General features: G+C 43.9%; 3 protein-coding genes across 3 annotated transcripts in view; all 3 read left to right on the forward strand.

The window, feature by feature from the left end:
- LOC126563252 (biogenesis of lysosome-related organelles complex 1 subunit 2) overlaps window positions 1-1,163 on the forward strand; it is a 271,392-nt gene extending 270,229 nt beyond the window's left edge. Inside the window, exon 3 of the mRNA XM_050219883.1 lies at window positions 1,149-1,163. The gene's annotated coding sequence lies outside the window, so the exon portion shown is untranslated. The remainder of the gene's footprint in view (window positions 1-1,148) is intronic.
- Window positions 1,164-2,726: 1,563 nt separating this feature from the next.
- Window positions 2,727-4,408, forward strand: LOC126562513 (regulation of nuclear pre-mRNA domain-containing protein 1B). Its single transcript, XM_050219049.1, has 4 exons — window positions 2,727-2,916; window positions 2,999-3,618; window positions 3,682-3,825; window positions 4,219-4,408. The coding sequence occupies exons 1-4, from the start codon at window positions 2,766-2,768 to the stop codon at window positions 4,372-4,374; spliced, it is 1,071 nt and encodes a 356-aa protein (XP_050075006.1). The 5' UTR covers window positions 2,727-2,765; the 3' UTR covers window positions 4,375-4,408.
- A 1,277-nt stretch (window positions 4,409-5,685) lies between these two features.
- On the forward strand, window positions 5,686-11,032 carry LOC126560870 (intraflagellar transport protein 172 homolog). Its single transcript, XM_050216820.1, has 3 exons — window positions 5,686-7,748; window positions 7,822-8,162; window positions 8,229-11,032. Exons 1-3 carry the CDS (start codon window positions 5,686-5,688, stop codon window positions 11,030-11,032), a joined length of 5,208 nt encoding a protein of 1,735 aa, XP_050072777.1.
- Window positions 11,033-16,981: the final 5,949 nt, after the last annotated feature.

Raw genomic sequence — 16,981 nt, forward strand, 5'->3', positions numbered from 1 at the left:
GAACGGTGGAGAGGATCGGTTTTTGTGTTGTGTGTGGTGTGCACCGGTTTTTCGGTGAAGTAACCCCCAAGACTGACACCACCCACCACCCCAACCCGTTCGAGAGTGCTTGTGCGGTCGGATGCTGCGGTTTGCATCTTGCGAGCTTTTTCAGACTTCTGTCAAACCGGGCGCAACGTTGCACAACGACACACATGCACACACCGGTATCACGTCGCGTCACCACAGAGCCCAACGTTGCACCGACGACGACGGTCAGGATCTTAGCACACACATGTGTACACACACGAACCTCCTCTAAAATGGGCTCCAATAAGCCTCATGCGATGCTGCACTGAAGAAGGTCGAATCAAGACTGCTGGATAGCGACCGGTGATTTGAATCACTTTCGATTTTTCAAACACACAGACACATGGGTTGATCGTACATATGCGCGTGTGAGATAAATGAAGCTTGTTGGGAGGCTGCTTGCAGTGATCGAGCGCACGTTGAACGCGAAAGACGGCATGAAGGAGACACCGTCTTTCGTGCGCACACCTCGCTCGTTACGCTTCACGTGCAGCAGTAGTTCTCCAACATGGGCATGGGGAGGCTTGTTTTACCAGTTTTATTTTTATAAGATTGAAGCTGCCGTTGTCTCTCAACAGCAGGCACATACTTTTTCTTTCAGCCGTAGTGGCACTTGGAAGCTTAGTTCGGTGTGAATGTGAATGAAATTCAAATGGGCGCGTACACACACACTCTTGAACATTTGGTAGCGGGAAACGGGATGCTTAAGAAATTAGCTGTGCCAGTGTTCCGGTATAGAGAGACGCCCACGTGTGTGACTCGCGATCAGGTGGCAGGCGTATGAAATCAATTTCTTTGGATGCAATGTGAGCTCCCTTTGTTGACTCTTTAAGGTCTTGAAAATTTTCAAAACATTGGATTGATGAATACCTTAAACCATTGTACTTTTTTATAATAATTTAATAAATTATTATTAATATATATCTTAGACAGCGGGGGATATTCTTATACACAGAGTAAGCCCGGAGCTTAAACACCAAACGAATTGATTATTGTACACGGAGGTGAATTTTTAGGCGGAGAAGGCGCTTTCTTGGCACCCCATGGACGATCTGGTATAAAAGGCCTGTTATTGAGAGACCAGTATAAGTAGAGCATGTCACCAGCACTTGCTTAGCCTATCTCTACCAACAAAATTTATCAGGATGCATAGCACCACTAGACATTTAGTAAACCGACAGCCCGAAAATACTGTACATCGTTTAACCCTGTCGAAAACACTACGCTCAGGATACATACAAAATTATATTTAAACTATCACATTAATGTTCACAATAAGATGCGCAGGATTTCATGAGGAGGTTCAAAATAAAATAAGTTCTTACGACAGTACATGTATAAAAGCCTATTTGCGGCGTTTATCCGCATGTACAGGACTGACATTGAACAAGGAAGTGATTAACCGAGTTCTCCAGGTATTAAAAGTTCAGGTTAGAAAAAGAAGAATAAAAATAAGCAATTCCAAAATGTTGCTCTTGGAAACAAAACCGAATGTAAGCATCCGCGATTGGTGGATCGATCAAACGAAGCAATAAGCGATTCCGCACTCTTGTTACGGCGTCAGATCTACTTATATCAGACGAATAGGCTTTTTCCTAGTTCTTCCAGGACTAATTCTTCCCAGTGGATCTGCGTAGCTGCTGACAACGCGTTAAGACGGCGAGCGTCATCAGTTTCGCTACGGTCGGAGAGCCTTTAACCTTTTTCCTGAACTAGCCAGATATTTTTAACCGCAGGTCTAAGTTTAACTGTCGATGATTCTTCCTAATTATTCCGACGGAGTGGGGAAGCACTACTAGAGTGCAGAACTCTACGGATGCCGGTCAAAGGCAGGTAAAAAGGAAACGTCTTCCGAATCTGAAATCCTCCCAAAAGAGTACACACAATTTCAAAAATTTATGGACATTCGTTGTTGTCAATGACTCGAAAGATCTCACCATGCATTGTAGACTTTCTCAACTTGATTCTACCATCAACTGTACCATAAGTGTTTCAAATCCAGGACGAACCACAGGACCAAAGCGCTGGTCTTCACTCGGCATTCGAACCGTTCCCTCGTAATGAAGACTGACTGTCCTGCTATGTAGTTATCAGCTAGTGTCGTAAGCCATTCGATGGCTGGCATGGCTTAGAAGGTCGTTAGGCCAAGAAGACGAGATCCTATCCCATAAAAACGATCTACAAGTTAAATACTACAAACATTAGGAAGAAATAAGTTAAAAATGACTCAGCGAAATACAACTTTATGTTTTAAATATTCATTTTGTATACTCAAAAAGCATGCTCAATATTCGTTGGTTGCGATGAATTATTTCATTTAAATATTAACACATATTTTAACGCTATGCACTGTACGTATGCTTTGCGGCTATTTTTGCCGGTTGTCAAATTCACCCCTTTCAGCCCTTCAAACGAACCGCTCAACTCTGGTGTATAAATTTTGCCCCTCATCAGTCATGCGGATTATTCGGGTAATAACACAGTGCGTTTGTTGTGATAAAAAAAAGTCTGGAAAGAACGATACCGTGCGACGCTCGACTAGCTTCACGTATTGCACTAATTTGCTTACTTTTAAATTAAAACTTGGACCATTGCACGTGTACATCTAACCAACGCCAAATAGCACTGTAGGGAAGATCGAATCCGCTGAAGTTTGACGATCTGGAAACAGTGAGACTCGCAAGTACTTCGTAAGAATGTCCTCGTTCACCGAAACGGGGTTGGTGAAGAAACTGTTCGATCTCAACCAAAGCCAGCAAAGCATACAAACCCTCTCGTTGTGGCTGATTCATCACCGAAAGCATCACTCAATAATCGTTAAAACATGGTTGAAAGAGCTCCAGCGAGGTAAGTAACGCATTGTGGATGTTCCCATCTTAGCTGTGTCCCGTTCACAACGGGACACTAGTGAAACCATTCTATCTTACAGCACCTTCAGCGAAGAAGCTTACCTTCATGTACCTGGCGAACGATGTGATACAGAACAGCAAGAAGAAGGGACCCGAGTTTGGGCGCGAGTTTGAGCACGTGCTGGTGAAAGCGTTCAAAAACGTGGCACAATCGTCACCGGAACCGAAAACAAACAACAGCCTCAACAGGATTCTCGGCATCTGGGGCGACCGGGCCGTGTACGAGGAACCGAAGATTAAGGAATTTTCAACCGCACTGAACGGTACCGAAACCATCCCGCGGGTGGAAGTGAATGGGAGTGAGAAAAAGCGGAAAGGCGAAAGCAATACGAGTGAGGGTGAACCGGCGAAAAAGGCCCGGCCAGCTACAGCGGCGAGCACGGAAAAGAAAGCAGCAAAGAGTGAAGTGGTAGAGGTCAATGGCAAGGTGGAAACGCACATTACACTCAGTCCGCATCAGCCTGACGGAGATCCTCCGGAGCCGGAGGATTTGATTAAGGTGATACTAGAGCTGGAAAACTCCGCTTCGAGTGATGCGGTGGTGAGGGAAAGAATAGCTAGCCTTAAGCCGGAAGTGTCCGAGCTAGCTGCACTAGATAAGTTGGAAGACAAAGAGGCAGCTATAAAACTGGCCGCAGATGTAAGTTATGTGCTACAATAAGTATACCTGTGTGGTAATCCTCGATGTTTTCCCTTATTTTAGGTAAACGATGCCATAAAGATTCTAAACGATTACAACGCACGGCTGGCAGTGGAAATGGATGATCGTAAAAAACTGACAACGATGCTGAGGGATTTTTTGCGTGAGCAACAGGAGCTTCAGCAACAAGTGGAAAACCGGCTAGAGGTTCGTACCGTTGTTAAGAATTTCAAATTGTTGTAGTCGATCTGGAACCGTTTGGAAAGTATCTCACTTTGGAAACTGAGATTTCAGCGTTTTTTTCCGTTGTCCTTAGGGCATGGGCACGGATTTAAAAAACAAAAATTCAGATTATAATGAGTATTAGTGTGATTGTCTAGCTTTGGAATCGTTTTTTGAAGTTATACGGCTTGGCTGTTCTACAGGAATAAAAATAAAGCGCTTTTTGAGAACTTGATGCTGAAATGGGAAAAGAATCGCAAATTGGAACTTTTTGACAGTTCAACATCGATTTCAATTGTTTGAAATTTTCCACAGTCTTGGGCCTTTAGATTATTCTGTGTTTAATGATATTTTCTACTGTTTTTTCTTGTTTTTTAGGAATATCAGAATAAATTATCCAAAATTAAAGAAGTACAAAAGGAGGTTCGAAACCATATGAACAATCTACCCGACCTGACCTCCCTACCGGATGTGACCGGCGGTTTAGCACCGCTACCATCGGCCGGCGATCTGTTCAACGCACACCATCACTAGAACAGCGAGTATTCGATGATCGGACATTTTCACACGGTGACTAAGTACGAATGCTCTACCACTGTGAGCATTTGGACGGTGAAACACTTCCACATGATTGAGCATCTGTAGTCATACGCAAATACTCATACTCCCGTGTGCATCTCTGCACAATTTATGTTTTTGTGGATGAGGAACAGCATCTGCTTTCGAATTATCCAAATATCCCTAATAAGCAATTCTTAACCTCGTACCGATAATTATCCTTTCTCATATCGGAATGGACTCGGCGCAAAGTATCGAACATAAGAACAACAATCAAGAGACCAAATAATATGTAGCCGAATCCAAAGGTGTGGTCATGTTTGGGACAACCGTCGTAGGAGGAGGAAACAGTTTGCTTTGTAAGCGTTGTTGCAATTGTATCATTTGTGCAGGATATATGTTTGTCCGGGAAGTGAAAAAGCAAATATACGTCTGTTTTAGTCAAAAGTTTAATTTATGTATTTATTTTGTTATTTCAATATTACGACTAACTGGCTAACTAACTGGACTAACGATTTGAACGATATATTTAGTCGATTCTGAGATTGAATGCAGTAAAACCGTTTTCAAAATTTTTTTGTGCCACTTCATTTCACAACGATTATAGCGATTTATTGCGTTCCTCGCGCTTGCAGGATTTTCGAGTGTTGACAATCATATGAAAATATCGGAAATACATATATTTGTATGGAATGGGATAGCTAGATAAAAATGAAAATACGCATAAGAAATATACAAATAATAAATATTTACAATAGAATAGTTAATAATGTATACAAAGCAAACAATAAGTTGGCATAAAATCATCATAATTTAATTATTTGATTTTACCGCGCCGTCATGATGAAATGAAAAAAAAGATTTTATATTATCTCATTTTCATCCACTTTCTTTTTTGTTTTATTTGCTTGAAAACATATACTTCAAACAAACAATGAATTTGCGCATAAACAAACAAATTTTTAAACCACTAGCTCATGCGCTTCCAACGCATAACAACCTGTTGCTTAGATGCAACTCCATGCGTTTAATGGCGAATCTCAACCACGTGTTGCTTTTGTAAAACTTCCGACAGTTTCCAAGGACGGTCGTTGCTTAGCAACCGTAAACAACAAACAAACACCGCGCTGGTGCAAAATCGATTTATGTTTTCACTTTCAACCGTTTTGCTTGAACAGAGTGCTGTTTTAGTGTTGGTTCCTTTTTTGAAGCACATGAAAATGCAGTTAAAATTTATGAAAACTATCGTTGAAGCACAGGTAAAATTTAAAACTTAAAGTGTGATAGATGTACATAACTCGTATCCTACAGGACCACCTGTACCGTGTGGCTGGACTGTGCTGGTCAGCAAACAACCAGAAGCTAGCGGTAGCCACGGCTGACCGGGTCATTCTGCTGTTCGACGAAAATGGAGAACGGCGCGATAAATTTTCCACCAAAGCGGCTGATCCTAATGCGATGAAGAATTCGTACGTTATCCGGGGCATTACATTTAGTCCGGATTCGAGTCGGCTTGCGGTAGCGCAAAGCGACAGCATCGTGTACGTGTACAAGCTTGGTGAACAGTGGAACGAGAAGAAGGTGATTTGCAATAAATTCCCGCAAGGTTCGGCGGTTACCTGCATTTCCTGGCTTGTCGGTGGCTTAATTGTGGCCGGACTAGAGGATGGCAAGGTTCGTTCGTTGTACTGCAAAAATAACAAATCGAAGACGCTGTACGGTACGGACAGTATGGTGGTAGCGCTGGCACAAAACACCAAGGGTACCGGTGTCCTATCCGGTCACGAGGATGGATCAGTTGTGCGGTTCCTTTTGGTGGAAGAACCCGGTGAACCAACTGGGCGCTTGCTACAGCATCCAGTTGCTCCGGTAGCACTAGCCTGGCCACAAGGTGGTATCGTTGTGGCGGGATGCGATAAGAAGATCTGCTTCTACGATCTTCAGGGTCGTGCTATGCGAAATTTCGATTATGGACGGGATGAAGTGGAGCGGGAGTTTACCGTAGCCGCAGCTAGCCCGAATGGCCAAGCAGTCGCGGTGGGAAGTTTCGATCGTCTACGCATCTTTAGTTGGAGTCCGCGACAAAATGCTTGGACAGAGTCCCTATGCAAGACAATTCCTAATTTGTACAGCGTAACGGCGGTTTGCTGGAGGAAGGATGGATCACGACTCGCTGTTGGATCGTTGTGTGGAGCTGTACTGGCATACGAATCAGTTTTAAGACGCACCATCTGGCAGGACAAGTTTGAGCTCACGTTTGTGGCTCCGAGCCAGGTGTTGTTACGATCGTTGCACGAACCGATCACAACGATGTTGGTTGAGTCTCAGCTAGGACTCGAAATTGATGACATCAGGATCATGGGCAAGGACAGCTATCTGGTAGGAAGAACTGAAGACTCACTGATCCTGTGTGATCTTACGCGCTCCTTAACGAGTGAAATTCCTTGGATAGCGACAGGACGTCACGAACGATTTTACTTCGAAAACCCAACCGTCGCACTGATCTTCAACGCAGGTGAACTGTCGCTGGTCGAGTACGGTGAACACTACATCCTAGGCTCGGTACGGACGGAGTTTGTAAACCCACACGTAATCTCGGTACGCTTGAACGAACGAGGCAACACGCGGAACAACAAAAAGTTGGCCTACCTGCTCGACATGAAGACGGTGTGTGTGGTGGATCTGATGCTCCAATCGACGATCGCACAGATTTCACACGATTCCAAGATCGATTGGTTGGAGTTAAGCGAAACGGGGCACAAGCTGCTTTTTCGCGATCGTAAGATGCGTCTCGTGCTAGTTGACGTAGGTACTGGGCAGAAGCAAACCCTGCTCGCCAAGGTCGCTTTCGTACAGTGGGTTCCTTCGAGTGATGTGGCCGTTGCACAAAGCGACACCAATCTGGCAGTGTGGTACAACATTGATCTGCCCGAGCACGTAACAATGATGCCGGTACGAGGAGACGTGGTGGATGTGCTGCGAGAGGATGGTCGTACGGAGATCATCACACGTGAGGCCGCTTCGGAGCATGTGTACCCACTGGACGAGGGTTTGGTTGAGTTTGGAACAGCTGTGAATGATAGTGACTTTGGACGTGCTATATTTTACCTCGAGTCTCTTGGTGATCGTCCGGCGGCTAAAGCTATGTGGCATAATTTGGCTAATATTGCACTGGCACAGCAAAATTTGCGTGTAGCTCAGCGCTGCTTTGCTGCGCTGGGGAATGCCTCGAAAACGTTCTACATCGGTGAGATGATTAAGATTGCTGAACGGTACGAGGAGACGACTGGACCCGGTATGACCTGCCCCGAGGTTCGTGCTATGATGGCTCTTCTTGGTGGGGATTTGAGGTGCGATTTGGAGCAAGATTCATAATCATAATGACGAGTTTTCTAAATAATTTTATCTTTTTAATGCCACTAGAACTGCGGAACGTATCTACATCGAGCAAGGTGACATTGAAGCCGCCCTAGCCATGTACACCAAACTGCGCCGTTGGGACGATGCAATCAAACTGGCAGAACGTCGCGGATATCATGGGCTTGTTGAGCTAAAGGAAGCACAAATGGAGTTTCTGCTGTCTACCAGCCAGGAGGAGAAAGCTGGTGAAGTGTTGGAGGAACGCGGCGAGAAAGATAAAGCCATGACACTGTACATGAAGGCAAACAAACCGGTCAAAGCGGCTAAGCTGGCACTGAAAACACCTCATCTGCTTTCAAATGAGAATCTTGTCACAAGAGTCTCGGCATCGTTGATTAAAGCGGGTAAAATAAAATTAGTGATATATAAATTAAAAGGGCTCAATAACATGGACTTCTTTCCTTCCGTAGAACTTTTCGAACTAGCAGCAGAACTTGCGAACCGTACCGGTCAACAGCAAACCGCAATTACCCTGTACCGAAAGGGTGGTGCCTACGCCAGAGCAATCGAACTTGCCCGTTACGTTACGCCGGATGATGTCACAAGTCTGGAGGAAGAGTGGGGTGATTGGTTGGTAGGAAAACGACAGCTGGATGCCTCTATCAGCCACTACATCGAGGCTGGCTGCACCGTTAAAGCACTAGAAGCGGCGGTTGGAGCTAAACAGTGGCGAAAAGCGGTACAAATCGCGAAAGTCGTCGATGATCCGGAAGAAATTCAAAAGTATGCAGTCGAACTAGCTGAACACCTGTGTCAGATAGGTGACGTAAAAACGGCCGAAGAATTGTTGGTAAGGGCCGAACTGTATCGAGAAGCGGTACAGCTACTAAACAAGCATGGACAATGGGAGAAAGCGTTCGACATTGCGGACCGATACCTGCCCGGTGCCGACGTACGGGAGATGTTTGTGGAGCTGGCGAAAGGACTCGAGCAGGAGGGAAAATATAGGGATGCGGAACGTGTCCTGCTTACGGTTAATGAGCCGGACTTGGCCATTAACATGTACAAAGAACTAGAGCTGTATGACTCAATGATTCGTCTTGTGGAGCGCTATCACAAGAGCCTCCTGGAGCAGACACACCTCAACCTGGGCCGTCAGCTAGAATCGAAAGGTCGACTTAAGAATGCTGAGGTCCACTTTCTGGCGGCCGGTGACTGGAAGGCGGCTGTCCACATGTACTGTACAGCGGGCAAGTGGGAGGAAGCACACCGTGTCGCTAAACAAAAAGGTGGTCAACCAGCATCGGAGCAGGTTGCGTTTATGTGGGCCAAGTCACTGCCGATCGAAGGAGCCGCCCGGTTGCTCACGAAGATGAGTCTGCTGGATAGCTGCATAGCTTACGCTTGTGAGGCGGGTCAGTTCGATTTCGCGCTCGAGCTGTGCAAGGTGAGTGGTCGTTCGGCTGATGATGTGCATTTGAAAATTGCCATGGCACTGGAGGATGATGGCAAATTTACCGAGGCGGAAGCTGAATTTTTGCTGGCAAATAAACCCCGGGAAGCAATTATGATGCATACACACGGTGGTGATTGGAAGTCGGCAATTCGTGTGGCTGAAAAATATCTCCCAGAAGCGGTACATGAGGTACTGCTGAGTCAGGCAAACAGTGCACTCGAAAGTCGCAACTATCCCGAGTACGAGGCACTCATGATTCGTGCCGATCGTCCTGATTTAATTCTGGAACACTACAAAGAATACAACATGGTGGCGGATGCGTTGCGTATCGCTAAGGAATACGTACCGGGAGCGGTGGCAGAGTTGCAAAAGCTGTACGCACGCATGAACCGAGGCACCGGAGAGTCGAACGACTCGCGCTACCTGCTACAGAAAGCCTCGGAGCACGCTAGGAACGAAGAGTTCCGTCGTGCGACAGAGTGTTTGTTGCAGATAAACGAAGGAAATGCCGATGAGCCTACGGTGGCTCGAGCATTGCTACGTGCTGCTGAGATATGCAACCAGTTCCTCGAGGGAACGGAAGCAATGGAAATAGCTCGCGAGCTTGGACCACGCTTGATCGAGATCAATCAAATAGGTCCCGCGGCACAGCTGTATTTAGCTGCTGAGTTACCACAGGAAGCGGTCGATGTCTTTATACGTACCGACAACTGGGCAAAGGCACGACGCCTTGCAAAAGAAATCGATCCACAGTTGGTGGTGTATGTGGAAGCGCAACAGAAGGCACGCCTCCGCAATCAGGGCAACGTGGAGCAGCTGGCCGATATCGATATGGTTGGTGCGCTTGATCTGCTCGCCGAACAGGGCCAGTGGATGCGATGCATTGAGAAGGCCAAACAGCACAGTGTACCGGTGTTGCAGAAGTACATGGCACAGTACGCGGCACAACTCATCCGTGACGGGGACTGTGTGGCAGCTCTCAACCTTTATCTCGAGCATGGCGTTCCACCGGTTAGCGCCAACTTTAACATCTACAATCGTATCGCACTGGAGTGTTTCGCACTGCGCGAACCTGATGCCGTCGCCGTCTGGAAGAATGTGCGTACGTTTCTGCTCAATCTAGTGCAAGCACTGCGTGGATCGGATCAGGGCGAGGCGGAAATTATAGATCGCTTCGAGCAGCTGCTAGTGATTGCCCACTACTATGCAACAAGAGCTGCCTGCCGTCAGGCACCGGCACTGCAATCGATTGCGGTGAAGATATCCGTTGCACTGTTGCGCTACACGGATATAATTCCATGCGACAAGGGATACTACGAAGCAGGCATGGACCTGCGAGGATTGGGCCGCGAATCCGAAGCGTTTGTAATTCTCAACCACTATCTGGATGTGTGCGAAGCGATTGAGGAAGGTTCGGGCAATTTGGTGGATCATTCGGATCTGTCGTCGACTGACTTTCCCAGCTCGGTACCGATTCCTGCAGAACTACACCTGAAGAACGAGCTACAGCTGCACGAAGAGATCCGTGAATGGGTGCTCGCAGTTAGTATGGATCAGAAGGTTGATCAAGCACTTCCGACCGATGATCGTAATCTGTACGAAGCTAGTCTGGGGTTGTCCGATCAACCGTGTCTGGTGAGCGGATATCCAGTGATGGGACGTCAGCCGGTTGTCTTTCAGCGTACGCATCGGCTCGCTAATCGGGATGCTTGGAGCAAACTGACGGTTGCCGCACGGATGGCACCACAGACGGACATTCCTGGTGTGATTGATTTCATTGAAAAGTGGTGTGGACCTGCCAATTTTTTGTCGGGTTAGGCATAAAACAGATTTTATATGAACAAGTATGCTCTTTGGGATGTTTTGTGGACGCATGGTCTGCAAATGTCTTAAGAACATTTGTTGCTGATACGATCGTGTGTTTCAAGCTGGAAAACAACACTTTAAGACTAGATTTTAGGCCGTGCGAGGTTCAGTCCGGCGTCAGCAATGCCTAAAAGAATGCAAAAAAAAAATATTTTGGATCCCTTTTCTTCGCCAGAAGGGGAGAAAAAGACAGGTTTGTATCTTGCTGATCCCAGCCAGATGAGCATGTCATTGGTCCACATATTCTTAAACTTATACACATGATGTTTCTACCAGTAATAAATTGTCTAGACGGAGAAATACATACATTTATACTCACAACGTGTGGTTTGAGACTCACATAATCATGTAGTTTTGTTTGCTTCTAAATAAAATATGCAAAACCCTTACCAAAGTTCGTGTTTGTTTTTGTTACTTTAAAAATAATTCTAAAAATAATTCATTTAACATTTCTCATCATCAACACAGGGTTAAAGCGGTTGCTTCACCCTACCCAGCTGCGAGCTATCTCTTCTTTAATATTTCCTTATCGCTCTTGCGGCTAACAGCATCCACCGAATGCCACTGTTTATTCCTTTGTGTTGTGTACCGAAGCTTTTGTTCTTCCTGCTTCCCCTGCCAACGAGTCGTCCCAAATCGTCGGCGAGCAGCAGGTGCGTCGGTTCCCAATGTCTTTCCTCTGCCAGCCCTACATTCCCATGTTCCCCCCAAATGCGTCACAAAACAAATACAAAACACAGTTCCGACAGTCCCAGATGGACCGGATCTCCCCTACACATACACAGGGTACGGCTGTTGATATCAACGGACGTTGCTGGCGGACGTTGAAAGCTGTTGGTGGCGGTGGTGGTGAAAGCGTAACGCTCAAAGCACACTATCCATCAGCGTGAGAGGCAGCTAGCAACAATATCAACAATGGAGGTTCTATTTGAAATAAGAGAAAAAGAAAGAAAAATACGAAGAATGGCAAAACATCGCCATGCGAAGCGAGTGCGATGTCCGGACAGGATGCGCGCATGGCACCTGTTGCGAGCGACGGAAACCTGTTAACGGATAAACTTTTCCTTTCGCTGATAAAGAGTTGAGCAGGTTGGACTCTCCGTGCTCTCGTGCGTCGGGGAGAAGAGATGATACATTACAACGGCGAGCTGAGAGATGACGTTATAGTACGTCTCAAACATCTAGAAGGATTCTGGATTATATTTGTTCGAAAGGAAAATAATAACAATGCCACAATCATATAGGACTGTTCAAAATTAAAATAGCTACCATAAAAAGTGGTTCAATTATTGATAATGAAGATACAGATCATGGGTACATTTCATCGCAAAATGTACAATAGCTCATCAGTAATTTTGTCAAATACGGACAACGCTCTAGGAATATTTAACTTCAACTTGCAATAATTAATTCATCCAGCTTAAATTGCACAATTTACGCAAGTGAAATACTTACAAATGAAACAAAAAAGGCGCGTTTTTTTGTGTATTTGGTTCAGCTTATACTGGTTACAAGTGGTTTATCAAAACAAAATACTAAACAACTTCTCACCACTCTGCCAGACCGCTGAGAACACAGGAGAGCGCCGGAGAGCATACATTTAGGCGCCACAACAGGGATGCTGTGCTCGCTCTTTCTGCTTCAACGCGTTATCAGGTTGCATGCTTACCATAGTACTACCACTACTACTCGCTCTGCTCTTGAGCAACACCTAAATCGAGCATCACCTGAAAAGTTACGCTGGAGCTAAAGTTATCAGTGTGCCAGTTCCCGTGTTCAGTTATCAATCTCCGACGGTCGCGAACGGTTCCGAAACGGTAAGAAATTCGCTGTTCATCCGTTTTCGTCAAAATAAGTGAATTTTTGCACATAAAGAGCCTGTTGTAATAGTGTTGGGTAAGAAAATTCAATGTATGGGGAGCACCTCTCGTTTGGATATAATCCAGTGGGAATGGTGTACGACTGTGAATAAGTGCAAATTTGTGTCCAGCAGCCCACCATCATCAACAAATCCCCGGGGGTGATTTATCGCTATTAATAGGTGTAATGCTTCGAGCTTTCTATCCTCTAATCACTCAACACGAAGCGTTATACAAATTGAAAAAGAATATATCATACAGCGAAAGCATAACAGTGGTTTTTCTCATAAGATTTGTGATGTGTGTGCATTTCAGTGATGGGTAGAAATTATCTTGTGATAATAAAAGCTTTAGTAAGAAGAATGTAGGTGCACTTTCAGTTCAGTTCAGTGTACATGGTCTAAGAAAAATAATTAAATAATATTTTATGTGAATTGGAATGTGTTTCTTGGTTTATTTGGTGATTCTTCGAATTTGAATAAAAATCTTACAGTGAAATAGAAAAGTTATCAAATAGCTTCGTGCTGCTTTTAGTTGCTGTAGTTGGTGATATTTAAAAAAGTTACAATAAAGTTGCATAAATTGTATTTCCAAAATTATGTTAAAAATGGTAGCAAAACGGCCAAGCAGTTCTTGTTGCATAAAAAACAAAACAAAAATTTTGCTAAATTGGGGCTAAAAGCAGCCTTGATGAAGGTTTCAAAAAAATTAAATTGTATGTGTGTTTTTTGTAACAAAAAATGCATCAAACTTCGAGGATTTCTGTAAAGTATGTGTGCTTGATGGATGCAACAGCAGCGATAAGGAATGTGAAATAAAGTGTTGGTTTAGAATGCTTAATATTTAAGAAGCATTGTATGAAAAGAGTGTGCTAAAGCCAGTACCAAAAGTATTGCAAATTAATTCGTAAAATTCGTAGCATACCGACATAGGTAAGATCAACTGGAGATAACTTCTTTTTTGTTTGTAAAACCTCACACTGTATTTAATTATAACGAACCTTACGAACGTTTACGGTCACACATCAAACGTGACTGTAAAACCACTCAAACCATAACCCATTTCCAACGCACCATTTCCGTGATACGATTTATTACGCTTCGTCACGATTTTCACTACTGCACCGGATCTACAATCTTGAACATTTACACCTTACTGTCCTTAAATTTAAATTTCACGTGAGCGACAAAGTATAAATAAATTTAAGACACTTCCATCATCCATCAGGAACGGTTTCCAGGGGTTTATAATGTCGCGCATATTGTACTGAAGTAATTTCTGTAGAAGCTCAAACACACACACATACACAGCCAAACACATTTAAGTTCAACGGAAAATGTTAACTTTGTTCAGGTGGGTGCAATTTTTAGCTGCCTCCGAAAAAAAAATGGGAAAACATTAACGACACGCGCTACACGCATACAGCCGTATGACTGGCGCAAGCGGAAAAGGCAGGAGAAAAACGAGTGAGACACTTGAGCGGGAGAGAGAAAGAGAGTGAAGGAAGATAAAGGGAAAAGTGGAAAGATGAAAAATCCGTTACAGACCAACCTACGGGCTCTTCATCAGCAGTCTGAGGAGTTTCTGGCTGGCACCGGGAGTATGGCAGTACAGCATCAGTGGAAATGACACCTGACGGTTCTGTGCCTGTTGGAGTACTGTGAAAGTGGGTTATGTTTTGTTTGGTTTTGTTTTTTTGCCTCCTCTGCGCTTAACTTTGCTCATCAGGTTGTTTTTTCTGTTACTTTCTTCTCAATTCCGGTCCCATTGGAGCATATTGTAATAACGCAAGCTATGGAGGAATGGTTTGTGTTCCTTTTTTTTTTTTTGGGAAGGTATGATTAAACAGGAAGTTTTGGTTTATGTTGTGCCATTCGTTCCACTGCCAAACAAGTTATATTTAAAGTAGATTCGGTAGAGATGAAATTAAAACATAATGCTAATATTTGTATACTTTTATTTGTATTTTATTTTACAATCACCTAATCATTCGAACAAATTTTTATTTTCCTGAAAAAAACTACTCAAAAGTATAGCATTTCGAAGGTTTTCATTTTAGGATAAATCAAGGCAAAAATTTTGCCGTACCATTCTCGTACTAACTCAATTACTGTTTATCTGCCAATTTGAGTTTATGACCTTTCGACGCCACTGAACGTGGCCTATAAAATAGGTGGATGGTTTTGGGTGTTTGGATCTCGCTTGCCTGTCCGCCTCTGAGGCGTAGAAACTGATCAAATCAATGCTGCTCGCACTCCCCCCGGGCAGAGTGCGAATGTGAAACCCTCCCCAGACGAAGACGATACCATCGGACTAATTGAACGGTCAACGGTAAGCCTCGTGTGCCTACTGCTTTACGACAATCGTCGTGTATAAACCATCCTATCCCTCTTGAGATTGTCATCGAGCCCATCCGGCCGGGGAAGGAGGCCGGCGATGCGTCCTACCAGTTTATCTTCGAGGGATGACCTTTTCTGCGATTCTGCGGTGACTTCCATTGCGATCGCCACCTTCCCTCTCGTCCCAAAGAAGAAGAGTCGTAAGGTAACGATTCTAACATTTGATTTTCGGTACGGAACGGTTGCTCATCTTCACAACAGCGCGAACAGGCACGTGGTTTTGCTTTTTTCGAGAACATTTTTGCCCTCGCAGCGCCATTTACTGTAAGGTGGATGCTTTAAAAAGAAAAAAAAAAACGCACGAGCAATTTGCTACTGGTGAGGGTAATTTATTTCCATTTTTATCACATTGCATTAAATTTTGTTTTGCTACAATCTTAGTCCTGGTGAAGACAGCGTTGCTTGATATGGCTGGGGAATAATTTCTATTCGTTTTGTTTGGCTATTAGCACATTAAAGTGAGACGTTGAATTATGTTTTGAAGTAAAAATTATAAAACAAGATACGTGAGGAATGTTATTGTAGGGCATTTTATTAGGTATTTAAGAATTGAAGGATGTTGCGATATCATTAATAAGTTTTCTTAAGAATTATTTTTAGTATGAATTTTGTCGAGTCTGTACAATAACTTATAAGGACTCATGGATTGCATGTCCGCAGCAATTATCCTGTATTAATCTATTTTTCATCAACCTCATCTACAAGATATCACCAGATTTTATAGAGTACCTTCCACGGTTTTGGCAATATTTTTAATTATAATAATTTTTTTTTCAAGCTGCAAAAACTCGAGTACGAAGCTTTGGTTGCTGGTTGTCTATTTTTATGTTTCTCTTATTATCAATTCGTAGGGAATGTATACATTTTTTTATCTCCTTAAATCTAAAGTAAACATCCGGATTATATAATTTTCGCTAAAGAGTTAGGTCTAAAGGCCCCAACACGGAATCCCTTCTTCGAAAATCTATTTGAAATCAGCTCACTCATACTTTGTAGAGCGAATGTTTGAGTATATTTACAGAATCCGGAACCGCTCACGGTCTCGTGCCGTCGTCCGACAATCCGTTTTCCCGGCCTTGATGGCGGATGATTCCACGCCATCCTCCTGTCCGAGTGGAAGACCATCGATCAAGCTAACTTTCACAAACAATAAATGAATAAATCCTAATCAATGTTTTAAGGGTTTTATCCTTGAACAAACAGGAAATTAAAATCATTTAAAGACACGTGAATGAAAATTTCATATAGCAAAGATCGAATCTTGACGAGTGATGGGTGAACGTATACCGTCTTCTGCCTTAATTTGAATCGATTTAAAGAGGGTTAGCCTCAAGGTTTACGAGTGAAGATCTGGGTGTTTCTCTTGAGCTATTGCAGCGCAAAGCTTACAAAGGAACAGTTACACCCCGTTGCAACCCAATGGTGCTAATAAAAGCTTCTAAAGACCATATTTTTTCAAAAAAAGGTTTTGGAAGTAATAATTTGTGTGTTTCTGCTCATTGCTGCGAGATCGCTTATGCGTGTACTTGTTTTTCCTTTGTCTAAATCCTCTCAAATCAAGTATAAACCGTTTGTATTAAGGATTATTTGATCAATAAATGAATCTGAGTGCGGCAACAGTCAAAAAGAAATTGATTGCATCT

Source organism: Anopheles maculipalpis, chromosome 3RL, assembly GCF_943734695.1.
Source record: "Anopheles maculipalpis chromosome 3RL, idAnoMacuDA_375_x, whole genome shotgun sequence".
Taxonomy (NCBI): Eukaryota; Metazoa; Arthropoda; class Insecta; order Diptera; family Culicidae; genus Anopheles; species Anopheles maculipalpis.

Bases quoted from the DNA above. Each gene is read 5' to 3' on its own strand.
- LOC126560870 (XM_050216820.1), top strand. From the start codon at position 5,686: ATGTACATAACTCGTATCCTACAGGACCACCTGTACCGTGTGGCTGGA. The intron at 7,749-7,821 runs GTGCGATTTGGA...TAATGCCACTAG, and splicing joins CTTCTTGGTGGGGATTTGAG to AACTGCGGAACGTATCTACA. The intron at 8,163-8,228 runs GTAAAATAAAAT...TTCCTTCCGTAG, and splicing joins GGCATCGTTGATTAAAGCGG to AACTTTTCGAACTAGCAGCA.
- LOC126562513 (XM_050219049.1), top strand. From the start codon at position 2,766: ATGTCCTCGTTCACCGAAACGGGGTTGGTGAAGAAACTGTTCGATCTC. The intron at 2,917-2,998 runs GTAAGTAACGCA...TCTATCTTACAG, and splicing joins GTTGAAAGAGCTCCAGCGAG to CACCTTCAGCGAAGAAGCTT. The intron at 3,619-3,681 runs GTAAGTTATGTG...CCCTTATTTTAG, and splicing joins CTATAAAACTGGCCGCAGAT to GTAAACGATGCCATAAAGAT.